Source organism: Podarcis pityusensis (genome assembly GCF_964106645.2).
Source record: "Podarcis pityusensis genome assembly, chromosome: 18".
NCBI classification, from domain to species: domain Eukaryota; kingdom Metazoa; phylum Chordata; class Lepidosauria; order Squamata; family Lacertidae; genus Podarcis; species Podarcis pityusensis.
In genome coordinates this window covers 2,605,161-2,621,797 of record NC_138043.1, presented here as the reverse complement: position 1 = coordinate 2,621,797, position 16,637 = coordinate 2,605,161, and the positions used below count along the sequence as shown (strand labels likewise).

The window sequence follows — 16,637 nt, the reverse complement described above, 5'->3', positions numbered from 1 at the left end:
TCTCTCTATATATATTTGATATAAATATATTACATGTGTAATATATACATACATATATATATATATATACACACACACATATACACACACACACACACACACATATATATATATATAACACATTACATATTACACTCTCTCTCTCTCTATAGATATATATAAAACACACACAGTGGATTTTTATTTTTAAAAATATAAAATATAAAAATAAACTGAGATCAATAATTGCAATCACTTGTGTATGACAGCTGTGTACAGTTTCCAATTTTTTAATGTGCTGCAAGCCGGCCCAGAGTGGCTGGGTATAAATCATAAAATCACCATCATCATCAAAATAGGCTGCTGCGTCACCTTTAAGGATGCTGAGGCTGACGTCACGCGCCCTCCAGTAACCCCTCCGCTTTAAATCGGGGCGGGGCCTCCGCCCACCGGCGTTCCAAATCCGAACGCCGGCCGGCGAATGGGCGTGGCTTTGCTTACACAACTCCCTTTGATCCTCCGCCGCTGTTGCGAACAATGCGGGGGAGAGGCGGCGAGGGGGTCTCCCCTTAAAGGGGCCGCGCCGCAAAAAAAAGGAGCCGGGCAGGTAAGAAATCAATCAATCATTCAGTTGAAACCCCCTTGAAGGGAGCTGGGTTTAGGGAAGGGGGGGCCGGGGAACGGATGCCTTAGGAAATATTTTTCCTTCCTTTTATTATTATTATTATTATTATTATTATCTGAATTTTTATACCTGGGGTTCTCAGGGCGGTGCGTAGAATAAAATCAAGAGCAAGATATAAAACCTTTTAACTCCCCCCGCCCTCCAAACACCCCAAAGGGAGCCAACTTTCAGGTCACTCTTTTAAAATATAAATTACAGTATATTTGATTCCCTCCCCCTCTTTCTTTTTCCTTTTTCCTTTCTCCTCCTGTGATGAGGCTGCATTTTAATATTTTAATGTTTCAATATTTTAATTGTTGCATTTTAATCTTGTTTCTAAGTTGTATTCATTTAACTTGTTTTTATTATTGCTTGTTAGACGCCCTGAACCCAGCCTTGGCTGGGGAGGGCAGGGTATAAATATTATTATTATTATTATTATTATTATTAGCTGTCTTTTCTCTCCTTCCCCACTCCTGCCAATCTCTATTATTATTATTATTATTATTATTATTATTAATTTGTTGAATTCATATATAACCCTATACCCGGAGATCTCAGGGCGGTTCGCAGAATGAAATCAAAATATAAAACTCGAAAATACATAATCAACAACAACCCAATAACCCCCCCCAAAAAAACCCCCCACATTTTAAGTCCCCCACCCTCCTAACACCTGAAAGGGACCCAACTTTCAGGTCACTTGTAAAATATAAATTATATACTGTATTTTCTCTCCCTCCCCTGTCTGTTTTTGCTATTTGTTTTGCGTTTTTGTTTCTGCAGCACTTTTTGTTTTTGTTTTCGTGATGGATTGGTTTTGTGACTTCAGTACATCGTTTATTGCTTTCATTTGATGGATCAATGGTCTCGTCAGATAGCAGAAGGTCGGCAGTTCGAATCCCCGCAATGATGGAGTGAGCTCCCGTTGCTTGGTCCCAGCTCCTGCCAACCTAGCAGTTCGAAAGCACGTCAAAGTGCAAGTAGATCAATAGGTACCTCTCCGGCGGGAAGGTAAACGGCGTTTCCGTGCGCTGCTCTGGTTCGTCAGAAGCGGCTTAGTCCTGCTGGCCACATGACCCGGAAGCTGTACGCCGGCTCCCTCGGCCAATAAAGCGAGATGAGCGCCACAACCCCAGAGTCGGTCACGACTGGACCTAATCGTCAGGGGTCCCTTTACCTTTACTATGTGGAAGCGTACAGCTTCCGGGTCATGTGGCCAGCATGACTGAGCCGCTTCTGGCGAACCAGAGCAGCGCACGGAAACGCCGTTTCCCTTCCTGCCGGAGCGGGACCTATTGATCTACTTGCACTTTGATGTGCTTTCAAACTGCTAGGTGGGCAGGAGTAGGGACCGAGCAACAGGAGCTCACCCCGTCACGGGGGTTCGAACCGCCGACCTTCCGATCGGCAAGTCCTAGGCTCTGTGGTTTAACCCACAGCGCCACCCGCGTCCCACTCCCTCGGCCAATAAAGCGAGATGAGCGCCGCAACCCCAGAGTCGGTCACGACTGGACCTAATGGTCAGGGGTCCCTTTACCTTTACCTGATGTGGAAGTGAGGCCTGGGAACGGCAGGAGAGCCTTTGGCTCTCAAGGTCTCTGAGCTTAACAAAGTTCAGCTGTGCTGGCCTCCTGTCAATCAGGAGATATATTCTCATCTTGCAGCCATTGGTAAATTGGTAATTAACCTAAAGAGATGATTGGTCCCTAGCCTGTTGACCAAGTGGGTTTGCAAGGGTAAAGGATTTGGGAATCCAGATGAAAATTGCAGAACATCTTGCCCTGGTGCTTTTGACCAGTAAAAGGACTCATGACTGCTCGCTGTGTTTTGAACTATTGTTGCTGTGAGTATAATTTTAGCTAGTTACATTTTACAACGTTTTTATTTTCTGTTTGTAACCTTCTAAGAAACGTGCAACTTTGTGTGTGGCTTGTTTAATAAACTTGGAGTAGGACTTTTTGCCTTTTGTACTGTGATAGGAGTTTTGAGGTCTTAGATGTAGGTGTGATGTATCTGGGGTGGTGGTCTTGAGCTACACCCCTTCTGTGATGTATGTATGATGTTTCTGGGGGTGGTCTTGATCTAAAGGTAAAGGGACCCCCATTAGGTCCAGTCGTGGCCGACTCTGGGGTTGCGGCGCTCATCTCGCTTTACTGGCCGAGGGAGCCGGTGTACAGCTTCCGGGTCATGTGGCCAGCAGGACTAAGCCGCTTCTAGCGAACCAGAGCAGCGCACGGAAATGCCGTTTACCTTCCCGCCGGAGCGGTACCTATTTATCTACTTGCACTTTGACGTGCTTTCAAACTGCTAGGTGGGCAGGAGCAGGGACCGAGCAACAGGAGCTCACCCCATTGCGGGGATTCGAACTGCCAACCTTCTGATCGGCAAGTCCAAAGCTCTGTGGTTTAACCCACAGCGCCACCCGTGTCCCTGGTCTTGATCTACAGGGTGGCAATTTCAAAATGTCTATATAAGGTCTTGCACGCCATTGTTCTGGGTTCCTCCTGTGGTGTGGTGAGTGAGGACCCTCTTGCAACAGATCAATAAAGATCAGGCTTACTAGCCGCTTGTGGTCTGGTGCGTCTTATAGAGCGAAAAATACAGTATTTTGGGAAGCTGTTCCTCTGGACACCTCTTTAACATAGATGTGGCATTTCAGATACCCGGGTTTCAAAACAGCCCAGATCGTTACGGTTTCTTGGAATTCCTGATCTTAGGCTGATGGTGGAATTATTGATGGTGGAATTATTGATGGCTTCCCGGCAAAAGTTTCCGAAGCCCTGCATTAAGTGTGCATTAACCGTCTTTTAAAAACCGTCTTCAAAGCTCCAAGTCCCAAGACGCCATAGCACATAGGATAGTAAGGGGCCGAGTCCAAAAAAACCCTCCCTTAAAAGTTCCCCGTTATAAATGTTATTGTTATTACTACAGTGGTACCTTGGGTCTCAAACCTAATCCGTTCCGGAAGTCCGTTCCAAAACCAAGGCGCGCTGCTTTCCCGTAGAAAGCAATGCAAAACGGATTAATCCGTTCCAGACTTTTAAAAACAACCCCTAAAACAGCAATCAAACGTGGATTTTACTATTTAACCAAGCCATTGATCCGTAAAACGAAAGCAATAATCAATGTACCGCAGTCACGCAATCGATCCATCAGTAGCTGGACTGGGTTCTGCACAGTCGCAAAAGGAAAAAGAGTCGCAAAAACGCAAAATAATAGCAAAAACAGACAGACCTCAGGGTAACACTCAAACTGGAGCACGTTCGGCTTCCGAAAAAAGTTCACAAACCGGAACACTTACTTCCGGGTTTGCAGTGTTTGGGTTCCAAGTTGTTTGAGTACCGAGGCGTTTGAGAACCAAGGTACCACTGTATTATAACGTCCAGTTTATAACTACATTATATACCAGGGATCAGCAAACTTTTTCAGCAGGGGGCCGGTCCAATGTCCCTCAGACCTTGTGGGGGGCCGGACTATTTTTTTGGGGGGGGGAATGAACGAATTCCTATACCCCACAAATAACCCAGAGATGCATTTTAAAGAAAAGGACACATTCTACTCATGTAAAAACACGCTGATTCCTGGACCGTCCACGGGCCGGATTGAGAAGGCGACTGGGCCGCATTCGGTTGCCTACCCGTGTTATATACCTAAATTCTGCTAGGGTTTTCACTTGTTTGCCGTTGTTTTCCAAATAAGGGGCGCGTCTAGCCTTCCTTATGGGGCCTATGGAACTCCTGGCCACTGACTGCCCGGCGAGTTGGGGCCATTGGGGACACCCGGCCCCGTCGGGCTCTGAATTCTCGAGAGCGAAACCTCCAGGCCCCGAGATGTGGGGCAGTTCCCTCTGCGAAATCTCCCCCCCTCCGGAGGAGATCAGCCTTTTGTAAGGAGATTAGCCCAGGGACAAGGAATTCAACCTTTGCCTCCGGCTCTTTCCAAAACCCTTTATCCATGCGGGCAAGAGGGATCGCCCGATTAGGGTTGCGGGGGCACAAAAGGGGCACTGCTTCCTCGCTCCGTGGGCGAGAGGGTCTCTCCTTGCTCCTTGCTAGGAAGAGGGTTTTTAAAATTAAATCAAATTTCCAATTAAAAAGGGGGAGGCTGTCGTGATTCTGTGAGATGCTGGTGGTTAACTGGTCCCCACTGGGGCCGGTGGACTGGGAGCCCAGTTGGTAGGCGTTGCCGGCAAGAGGCGGAACCGACTCGTTGTGGTTCGCCTCATCCTCCCTCTCGAATTCTGCAAAGTCGAAGGAGCTGGTAGGCAGAGAGAGAGACACACACACAGGCTGCTTGTAGGGAGGTGAGGTCTGTGGGACAGATTCGGTCAGTATAAATACCCCCCCTCGGGCTGAAAGTTGCAGAAACGGCAAGCACCGCCAAACATTTCCGTGCCAACTTAATAAGGTAAGCGCAGGGTTGTTTTTTTGCAGCAATGGGGGAAAGAGAGTGTCGCTCAGTGGGTAGAGCAACTGCTTTGCACGCAGGACGTCCCGGGTTGGGTCCCTGTGTATTCCTGCCTTGTGGGGGGCTTGGTCTTCTCTTCTCCTGAGGTGGCCAAAGTCTTGGAGCCTCAGCTTCCGGATCTGTCCTTCCAGGGAGCATTCAGGGCTGATTTCCTTCAGAATGGAGAGGTTTGATCTTCTTGCAGTCCATGGGACTCTCAAGAGTCTCCTCCAGCACCAGAATTCAAAAGCATCCATTCTCCGGCAATCAGCCTTCTTTATGGTCCAGCTCTCGCTTCCATACATCACTACTGGGAAAACCATAGCTTTAACTATATGGACCTTTGTTGGCAAGGTGATGTCTCTGCTTTTTAAGATGCTGTCTAGGTTTGTCATCGCTTTTATCCCAAGAAGCAGGCGTCTTTTAATTTCGTGACTGCTGCCACCATCTGCAATGATCATGGAGCCCAAGAAAGTACAATCTCTCACTGCCTCCATTTCTTCCCCTTCTATTTGCCAGGAGGTGATGGGACCAGTGGCCATGATCTTCATTTTTTTGATGTTGAGCTTCAGACCGTATTTTGCGCTCTCCTCTTTCACCCTCATTAAAAGGTTCTTTAATTCCTCCTCACTTTCTGCCATCAAGGTTGTGTCATCTGCATATCTGAGGTTGTTGATATTTCTTCCGGCAATCTTAATTCCGGCTAGGGATTCATCCAGCCCAGCCTTTCGCATGATGAATTCTGCATATAAGTTAAATAAGCAGGGAGACAATATACAGCCTTGTCGTACTCCTTTCCCAATTTGGAACCAATCAGTTGTTCCATATCCAGTTCTAACTGTAGCTTCTTGTCCCACATAGAGGTTTCTTAGGAGACAGATGAGGTGATCAGGCACTCCCATTTCTTTAAGAACTTGCCGTAGTTTGCTGTGGTCAACACAGTCAAAGGCTTTTGCATGGGCTTTTTTTGCACAGTTTATTCTAGGAAATGAATAATCTGGCTGCCGAAAGAAAGACAAAAATCTGAGCCCGTCCGTTCCTAGGGACTAGAAACTTGGATAGGAGTCTGGTCAAGTGAGATGGCTGGTGTTTGCAGCTGGGATGTGTGTGCAAAGTTTGCTGGAGATGGTAAGGTCTAAATCCTCTTAACTTTGCCTGGCAGATCTGTTTCCCTGGCGACAGTGGTTTAATTGATATTTTGCCCGGGAGGATAATCACCTGGCAAGCTTGCCTGCGTCTTAAGGGGCCCGGATAAATTTCTCTCTGCAGAGCTGGGGGGGGGGACGGACGGACGGACGGACGAAATGATTTGTGGCTCCCAAGGGTGCTTGTTGACAAGGCCCCTGCACTCTGATTCTCCCCATCCTCGAGAGAGACGCATAATTGGCGCACAATTGCTATGATGCCATAACCGCCTCCGGCGTTGTGGGCGCACCGGTGTTTTTCGCCGTGATGGAACATCTCTTTGCAAGTTTTTGCCGTTCGTCGAGAGCGGACCCTTCGTTTTCCCCTCCCTGCTTTCTAAAATAAATTTATCTACCGTGGCGCCTTGGTTCTCAAACTTAATGCCTTCCGGAAATTCCGTTCCAAAACCAAAGCGTTCCAAAACCAAGGCACACTACTTTCCCCATAGAAAGTCACGCAAAACGGATTCATCCGTTCCGGGCTTTTAAAAACAACCCCTAAAACTGCAACGTAACATGAATTTTGCTATCTTACGAGACCATTGATCCGTAAAATGAAAGCAATAATCAATATGCTGCAGTTGCACAATCGATCCGTCAGTAGCTGGACTGGGTTCTGCACGGTCACAAGAACAAAACAAAAAAGAGCCGCTAAAACAGAAACGCAAAATAAATAGCAAAAACAGACAGACCTCAGTGTAACACTCAGATCTTAAGGCCTGCTAGCCTGCTCCCTAAAATATTACTGCTTTGCTCCTTTCTATATATAGGGTGCCTACATTCAACTCTTTATAATTATTAGTAGTTTGCATCATATATTTACACCTCTTATTATTTCACGTTATAGCAAGTTTCAAGAGACTGATGAGTCTTTGCAAATTGTGTTTCTAAAGGAGCGTTTGTCATTGCCAAATGCTTTTGCGTTATTCAGTTTGTTATGGAAAAAAAAATCATTTTAAGTTAGAGCTTAATAATTATTTCACTATTAATATGCTTCTTAATTGTATTTCACTATTAATATGCTTCTTCTTAATTGTATTTCGCTATTAATATACTTAATTGTATTTCACTATTAATATACTTCTTCTTAATTGTATTTCACTGTTGATATACTTCTTGATTGTATTTCAGCTCAACAAAGACTTTGATAAAATGCATTTTTTGCGATGTGCCAATGGCTTTAGATGCCTATTAGGTCCATCAATGACCATGTAGCGTAAATTCAACACAAAGCAACAACGACAATTTGTTGTTGGCAAAGGACAGCTGGACATAGAAAGGGCCCCATTACCTTCAGTGGCCGAGGGCCGCATAAAACCTAAATCCGGCCCTGGTTGGGGGAAACGCTTCGCGGAATTGTAGAATCGGAAAGGACCGCAAAGGCCGGCTATAATTTTTAATATTTATTGTCGTCGTTGTTCGTTAATGGCACGCTGATTTCTTTTTCAAGGTCTCCTGCGTTAAGATCGCCTCAATGCGCCGCCTGCGATAGAGCATATTTGGGGACCACAGACCTCCCGGCGCATGATGGGGTTCGGCATCCAACTGGCGTTGTTACTCTGGAAGAATTTCACCTACCGGCGCAGGCAGACGGTGAGTCATAGCGCCACGGCTAGAGGAATTTGGGTTGCCTGCGTTTTCGGGCGCTTTGAGTTCTGTTTTCATATTTTGCTGTTGAAAAGGCCGTGGCACGAAAGGAAAAAGGACTGCGGGGGGATGAGGAAAAATATGGACGCAATTGTTTATATATATTTTGGCAAATATAAGATCCTGATTCCTGCCCTTTTTGTCTCCCCAGTTGCAACTGGTCATCGAGGTCCTCTGGCCCCTGTTCTTGTTTTTCATCCTCATCTCCGTGAGACAATCCCATCCGCCGTTCGAGCAACATGAATGTAAGTGTGAAAGGAACGCCCCCTGCTGGACGAAACACTTCTAGCCCTTTGCAGCCGGAGGTCTTTCCTTATGGAAAACCTTCGTGAAAGTAGAAGGGACCCTTTTTGCATTCCGAACGAGCCGGGGATGGCGAGAGTCGTGGTTCCGTGATAAGACACAGAAAACAGAAATCGGACACCTCTTCTAGACTGTTGCTTCGTTTTTTTAAGAAAAATTAAAACCTGTTAATTAACAGTTGCAGGCAAAAAATAGTATACTGAAGTATGGTGTTAGCTTCTCATTGGTTCATCTAAGATGCCCTAAGCCTAGAACGCAGGGTGTCGCCCCAAAAAATTATCCCCAGTTAGGACATTTTGCTCTACTGGTTTTTAAAGTGAAAGAAATATTATATGCAATACTATGCATATAATTTGCATAGTATGTGCAGTCCCCAAATGCAATACAGCGGTCCCTTGGTTCTCCAAGTTAATCCGTTCCGGAGGTCCGTTCCAAAACCAAAGCGCGTTCCAAAACCGAGGCGCGCTTTCCCATAGAAAGTCATGCAAAACGGATTAATCCGTGCCAGACTTTTCAGAACAACCCCTAAAACTGCAATTGAACGTGAATTTTACTGACGAGACCGTTGATCCATAAAATGAAAGCAATCAACAATGCACTGTGCTGTAAGATAAGTAAGACCGTATTGGAGATGATAAAAAATTAAAATTATTATTATTTTCTTACTTGCACTGCTATAAAATAAATAAGACAGCCTGCAAGTCCGCTGTCCAAAGGAAGCTCAGGACTGGCGGGAAGGGAGAGCCAGGGCCATCTAAAACGCAGCAACCGCGTTTTGTGTTGTGTAGGCTCCTATGATGTAAATAATAGTTTATTTGGCGGTTCCCTCCCTGCGAGAAGCAAAGCTACAGGGAATCAGGCAGAGGGCCTTCTCAGTAGTGGCACCCTCCTATCAGATGTCAGAGAAATAAACAACTATATGACATTCAGAAGACATATTAAGGCAGCCCTGTTCAGGGAAGTTTTTAACGTGTGATATTTTACTGTATTTTTGGTTTCTATGGAAGCCGCCCACAGTGGTTGGGAAGGCCCAGCCAGATGGGCGGGGTATAAATAATAAATTATTATTATTATTATTATTATTATTATTATTATTATTTGGCAGTTAGCTCATACCAGGTAGATGTATTGGACTACAATTCCCATCATCCCTGACCACTGGTCCTGGTAGCTAGGGATGATGGGAGTTGTAGGCCAAAACATCTGGAGCAGGAATCCCCAAACTCAGCCCTCCAGATGTTTCGGGACTCCAACTCCCATCACCCCTAGCTAACAGGACCGGCAGTCAGGGATGATGGGGGTTGTAGTCCCCAAACAGCTGGAGGGCCAGACTTTGCCTGTGCCTACAATAAAGATATTATTATATATATATTCTGAGAAGGAGAGGAGCCCAGAGTTGGCGCCAACAGAGAGGCGATGACGGAAGCATAGAATCGTTGCGAAGGGACACCCAGAGGCATCTAGTCCACCCCCTGCAATGTAGGGAAAGATGGGAGCCTTGTCTCTGAGGCTCGGGTTCCAGATAAATTGAATACTCAGCCACTTATTATTGAGGGGAAGTGCGTGGAACAGATCTCAGTGTTTTGATTTGTGGGAATGGAGTTAAGAGATGACCTAACCTGGGGAGAAAACAGCAAAGACCTGATGAAGAGAGCACAGCAGAGGTTATATTTTCTGAGAATCCTCCGGAAAAACCATCTCTCAAAGGACCTGTTGATGGCATTTTACCATTGCACTGCGGAGAGTGCATTAACTTACGGTCTGTGTGTGTGGTTTGGGAGCTGCACGGCCAGGGAAAAAACAATGTTGTCCAGGGTTGTAAAGACTGCGGAGAGAATAATTGGGCGCACTCTTCCCACCTTGGATCAAATCTATGCTTCCAGGCGCCATAAGAAAGCGGCAGAGATAGCGCAGGATAGTGCGCACCCCGGAAATGATCTCTTTCAGCTTCTGCCTTCTGGAAGAAGGTCCAGGGTTATAAAGGCCAGGACTAGCCGCCTGAGAAACAGTTTCAACGCAAATGAAATTCTGGTTCTAAACGCAGCATAAGGAGTGTCTATAGTATATTGTATTTCAAAATGGGGTTTCAGAGTTTTTAGGGGTTTTTGAATGTTTTATGTAGTTTTGTGTAGTTTTTCAATTTCATTGTTCTGCAGGGGACAATGACAATAAAGATATCTATCTATCTATCCGCTTGGTTTTTGGGTCTTTCCACACAGGTCACTTTCCCAACAAGGCTCTGCCGTCCGCCGGGACTTTGCCCTGGCTACAGGGCATCGTCTGCAACATCAACAACCCATGCTTCCGAAATCTGACAGCCGGCGAGACTCCCGGCTTGGTGGATAACTTCAACCGATCCATGTGAGTTTGTGATGGGGCGGATTTAAAAATCGATTACTTTTTAAATGAAAAATGGGGGGGAAAATCGGATTTTTAAATATTTAAATCGGATTTTTAAATATTTAAATCGGATTTTTAAATATTTAAATAGGATTTTTAAATATTTAAATAGGATTTTTTCCCCCATTTAATTAGGATTTTTTTCCCCGTTTCAATCGAATTTTTAAAATAAAATGCTTTAGGAGGAAAAATCTTCCTAAAGGTTTTCTATTTAAGTTACATTTATAGTCCAAAAGCTATTCATAAGGAAATAAAGGTTTGTTTTAAGTTTTTAATGTGTTCCAAAACTCAGTCTAAGTTGTTTTTTCCATTGTTTAACCACATCAGTTAACAAACATGGATACATATACCGCAATGCTATTGTTTTAGTTAAATCAATTGTTTAAATTGTTACAAAGGAAACGATTGTTTTTCTCCTTCCGACAAAGCGCGGCGGAAAAGTTGTCCCGATATAAACAGCCAGTTTATTAAACCTCACGGTAATTCCATAATTATCTGTCTGTGCATTTCGAATAGGGTAATCAAATCAGTAATTTTGGATATAACTGTAAAAAAATACTCTGGAAATTTATTATTCCAAAAAGGAATCCTTCGTCTGGTTGTAAATATTAAGATGATACCAGCGAGAATGAGTATTTCTGTTAAAAAAAAAAAAAAAAAAAAAAATCAAGTCTTACGTACTAGTGATTTAAATCAAATCCACCCTGGTTTATGGTGCCCGTAAGAGTTGTAAGGTTGGAAAAAGGGTCCCCCAGAGGTTCTCTAGTCTAACCCTCTGCAATTTTCAGCATGTGTTTTTCATCTCAGTTTTACATGCATTATCATGTAACAGATTGAAGTTGAATCCTGACAAGACAGAAGGACTGTTTGGGGGGGGGGCAGGTGTGGGGGACTCCCTGGTCCTGAATTGGGTAACTGTGCCCCCGAAGGACCAGGTGTGCAGCCCGGGGGTAATTTTGGACTCACAGCTGTCCATGGAGGCGCAGGTTGATTCTGTGTCCAGGGCAGCTCCATCTGGGACGCAGGATGAGACCCTCCCTGCCCGCAGACTGTCTCGCCAGAGTGGCGCATGCTCTGGTTATCTCCCGCTTGGACTACTGCAATGCGCTCTATGTGGGGCTGCCTTTGAAGGTGACCCGGAAACTGCAACTAATCCAGAATGCGGCAGCTAGACTGGGGACTGGGAGCGGCCGCTGAGACCACATAACACTGGTCCTGAAAGACCTACGTTGGCTCCCAGGACATTTCCGAGCACAATTCAAAGTGTTGGTGTTGACCTTGAAAGCCCTAAACGGCCTCGGCCCAGTAGACCTGAAGGAGCGTCTCCACCCCCATCGTCCAGCCCGGACACCTGGGTCCATCTCCCGAGGGCCTTCTGGCGGTTCCCTCCCTGCGAGAAGCGAGGTTACAGGGAACCAGGCAGAGGGCCTTCTCGGTGGTGGCGCCCACCCTGTGGAACGCCCTCCCGTCAGATGTCAAGGAAATAAACAACTACCTGACTTTTAGAAGACATCTGAAGGCAGCCCTGTTTACGGAAGCTTTTAATGTTTAATAGACTATTGTATTTTAATATTATGTTGGAAGCCGTCCAGAGTGGCTGGGGAAACCCAGCCAGATGGGCGGGGTATAAAGAATAAATTATTATTATATTATTATATCAAACGAAAGGAAGGAAACCTTCACCGGAATAAAAATAAAGCCTGCTTCCTTCTCCCTCATCTCCGCAAACAGTATTTCTCGCCTCTTCGCTGATGTCCAGAAAGTCGTCCATCGGATGAACAACCCACAAGCGCAAAGCGGTTTTTCTAGGCTCCTGTCCGCCTTGCGTCAGATAAGCGGAAATGTTACCTCGCGAACGGGTAAGGGCTTGTGAGAGCTTGCGATGATTTTGGATGGATACATACCGTATTTTTCGCTCTATAAGACGCACCAGACCACAAGACGCACCTAGTTATTGGAGGAGGAAAACAAGAAAAGAAATATTCTGTATCTCAGAAGCCAGAACAGCAAGAGGGATCGCTGCGCAGCGAAAGCAGCAATCCCTCTTGCTGTTCTGGCTTCTGGGATAGCTGCGCAGCCTGCATTCGCTCCGTAAGACGCACACACGTTTCCCCTTACTTTTTAGGAGGGGAAAAGTGAGTCTTATAGAGCAAAAAATACGGTGGATAGTGTGATGGCCTGGGACTCGGACTCGGAACCAGAGGAGACTCAGTCTGCACCGGATTCTTTGCCTCAGGCATTATCTGAACCATCCTGAAGAGTCCCGGTCTGCACAGGTTCCCCTGCAACAAGCACCAGCTGGGCCGAGTCAGGGGCCTGATCCTGCCCTGGCTCCAGATGCAGGGATGACCTCGTTGCCTCCAGCTGGGCCATCACTTACAGCTGCTCCACTACTGGTTGGGTCAGGGGAAACTGAGGCAGCCCCTGGGTCTAGTAACCCACCGACGTCTCCCAAGCTGCAGAGACTGAGGTCTGAGAGAAGGAGAGACCTGAGTACTCGCAGGAGGAGTGCTTGCCTTTGGGCGAGACAGGGAGGTGAGTCGCTGGGGGATCAGGACCGGCCGTTACCCCGACAAAGTTAAAAACTGTCGGACCCCGCCCCAGGTTGCGGGAGCAACATTGCTGCATGCTAGATCCTACCTGAGATCCTGTACCTGTCCTTGCCTAGTTTCCTGCCTTGGCCGTGTCGGACTGACTCCGGATTCTGTACCGGACCTGGACCGCGTTTCACGGGTTACCCCCGGACCCAGCACAGATAGATAGATGGATCATCTATCGATCAGTTTTAAAAAGCAAGGCAGTCATCGTCCCCCAACCAGGTTGCAATATGGGGAAACGGCGACGGCATACGAGGCGAGAGGGATGGGCAGGGCAGAGGAAAAAGGCAAGCTCGGCCACCGATTCTTAAGGAGTGATTTGGGAGCGCTTTCCAGGAAGCGAAATAAGGCTCCCGTTTAAAGTTTAAAAAGCAAGATTTGTCCCTGCCTGCACGACACGCGAGGTGAAAGGGACCAGGAGGGCAGAGGAAAAACGCAAGTTCTTCAATAGTACGACCGGTTCCGGGTTCAAGATTTCCCCCTCGCAGCTATTTACACATGTCTTCCTGGTTTCAGCTGCTTCCTGTTTCGGTTTTTGTCAGCGTTTCTCTGGAAGTAATCCGAACTCGCTCCCCTTTCTCCTTTACCAGATTTGCAGGTGAAGACCTACCTGAAAGAAAACGAGACCTTTTCCCATTTCCTCCGGACCGACGCCTCCCTGCCACCCGCCGCCGTGGAGGAACTGCTTGGGTCCAGGCTTGACCCACGGGTGGTAAGTAAAAGAAAAAGAGAGAAAAATGAGCCCGCCTCCTTTTTGAGGACTAGCGCTTTGATGCGTTTAACCTGGGCTTGAAAGTGGGGAGATTCTCAGGTTCCAGCTATAGGGGAATGGCTGTGGAAATGTCTCGGAAATGGGCAAATTAAATCGAGGAACTGGTATGACTTATAACAAATAATTTGTGTTTCTGTTTTTAAAATTATTGGGGTGCGGATTTTGGAAGCGTTAGGCCTGAAAGTAATGTATTTATGCAAAGGCGTGAGTTGTGTGCATGCCTTGAAGCTGAAACAAATAACATTATTATTATTATTTACTTAAAAGAAGAGAAGCCTCCTTCTGGGGGACTGGAAACCTGAGGCCGACAAAACATTGGGGTGCGGATTTTTGAACCGTTGCGGGGGGTTATTGGGTGGTTGTTTTTATTTTTATCATGTATTTTGTGGTTTTATATTTTGATTTTATTCTGTGAACTGCGCTGAGACCTCTGGATATAGAGCAATATGTAAATTCATTTTTTTTAAAAAAGTCGTTTATTTACGTAAGGTGCAATTTATACACATGCCCTGAAGCTTAAACAAGCACCAATATTGCCATTCTTTTTTTAAAAAAAGAATAGCCGCCTCCTTTAGGAGGACTAGAAACTTGAGGCCGACAAAACATGGGGATGCAGATTTCAGCAACGTTGGGCTTGGAAGTCGTTTATTTACATAAGACGCGATTTGTGTGTATACCTTGAAGCTTAAACAAACACCAATACTATTATTATTTTTTAAAAAGAAGAGCAGCCTTCTTCAGGAGGACTGGAAACTTGAGGCCTGCAAAACAGTAGGATGCAAAATTTGGAAATGTTAGACCTCCGGGTATTGGGCGATATATAAATTCAATAAATAAAGTAATAATAGGAAGTCGCATAACAATGAAAGTTAAATTGCGTTTTACAAGGTACATGTGCTTATATTTTTTGTTTCCTTTTAGTATTGTAATGTGTTTTCTTGTGTGTGTTTTTATGCAATTTGTGTGTATACTTTGAAGCTTAAACAAACACCAATATTATTATGATTAAGATTATTATTTTAAGAAAAGAAGAGCAGCCTCCTTTAGGAGGAGTAGAAACTTGATGCTGACAAAACAGCCGGAGGAAGGAGGAGGCCGGGAATGTGGGCGGCAGGTTTTGGGCCACAAAAGTGGCAGAAGTCGCCTGTTGTCTTTTTTAAAAAAATAATATTTTTTATTAATTTTTAGCATACAATTTTTTTAAAGACATACCACACAAATTATTATGCATATGTCCTTGTTTGGATTTCCCTCATCATCTCTGATAGCCTTCCGTCTTGATTATTTCTCCTGCAATTCTTCACTTAATATTGCCTTTACCTTTTCTAACAAATCATTTCTCCCTGTCCATTTTTACAATATTTCTTAAATTACTCCTCACAGAACTTCTTGTAGTCCTACAAACGTGATCTGATCATCGCAAATACTTTTCAGATACTCAGTAAATTTAGTCCAGTCTTCGGTAAACCTCTGTTCCCGCCGGTCTCGGATCCTTCCTGTTAGCTTGTCTAATTCTGCGTAGTCCATCAATTTCATCCTCCATTCTTCTAATGTTGGTAATTCTTTTTGCTTCCACTTTTGGGCCAAGAAGTCGCTTGTTCTCACGGCGCTGATTCCTTTCTCTCCTTTCCCAGTTCTCCCTCGCCGGGACGCCTTTGACGCAGATCGTTTGCAACGCTTCCGTCCTCTCCAAATTTTTGGTTTCCGAAGACGCGGAGGCGGCCGAGGGGCTTCGGCAAAACCTTTGCGCTTTGCCGGATGGCACCCTCCGAGCCCTGGAACGCCGCTTCCTCTCCCAAGTGGACTGGGCCAAAATTCTCGTGGTAGGTGTGGAGCGGTATACAATTGTATAGCGGTATACAAATGAAAAATAATAATACAGTGGTACCTTGGTTCTCAAACCAAATAATACAGTGGTACCTTGGTCCGGAAATTCCGTTCCGAAACCAAAGCGTTCCAAAACCAACGCGTTCTTTCTCATAGAACATAATGCAAAACGGGTTAATCCGTTCCAGGCTTTTAAAAGCAACCCCTAAAACAGCAGTTTAACATGAATTTTACTATCTAACGAGACCACTGATCCATGAAATGAAAGCAATAATATTGTACTATAAAATAAATAAGACGGTATTGGAGATGATAAAAATTAAAATTATTATTATTATTTTGTTACTTGCACTGATGATAGTTCATGGTTTGGATGGGGGGGGCTTTTATCCCTTTCCGCCGTCACACAACCAGTCAATCAGTAGCTGAACCGGGTTCCGTACAGTCACAAAAACAAATGAAAAAGCCTCAAAAACGAAAACGCAAAATAAATGGCAAAAACAAAAGCGCCAAACGTAATCCATTCCGGAAGTCCGTTTGTCTCCTGAAAGGTTCAGAAACCAAAGCGTGGCTTCTGATTGGCGCAGGCGCCCCGGAAACAATAGCCGATAGCCGCGTTGGACCTTCGGCTTCCGAAAAACGTTCGAAAACCGGAACACATAATTCTGGGATTTCGGCATTTGGGAACCAAGGCGTTTGAGAACCAAGGTAGCACTGTAATGATTTTGGTTACCGTTAGGAGGAATCTGTGTGTCGGGGCAGAGAGGGGGAGCGAGAGAGATTTGACGAAGCTCACTTTAAAATGTGGATCTACC

The 16,637-nt window shown here is 45.4% G+C and overlaps 1 protein-coding gene across 4 annotated transcripts in view; it reads left to right on the top strand.

The window, feature by feature from the left end:
* Nucleotides 1–433: 433 nt before the first annotated feature.
* ABCA7 (ATP binding cassette subfamily A member 7) overlaps nt 434–16,637 on the top strand; it is an 85,838-nt gene continuing 69,634 nt past the window's right edge. For 2 of the 4 annotated variants that reach the window (XM_080988698.1, XM_080988695.1), the window contains exons 1-7: nt 434–586; nt 7,727–7,869; nt 8,075–8,168; nt 10,446–10,587; nt 12,358–12,485; nt 13,814–13,935; nt 15,630–15,818. In XM_080988698.1, the coding sequence (XP_080844824.1) occupies nt 7,801–7,869; nt 8,075–8,168; nt 10,446–10,587; nt 12,358–12,485; nt 13,814–13,935; nt 15,630–15,818 (744 nt within the window). In that variant the 5' untranslated portion in view covers nt 434–586; nt 7,727–7,800. The other 2 variants (XM_080988697.1, XM_080988696.1) reach the window with 2 other exon arrangements.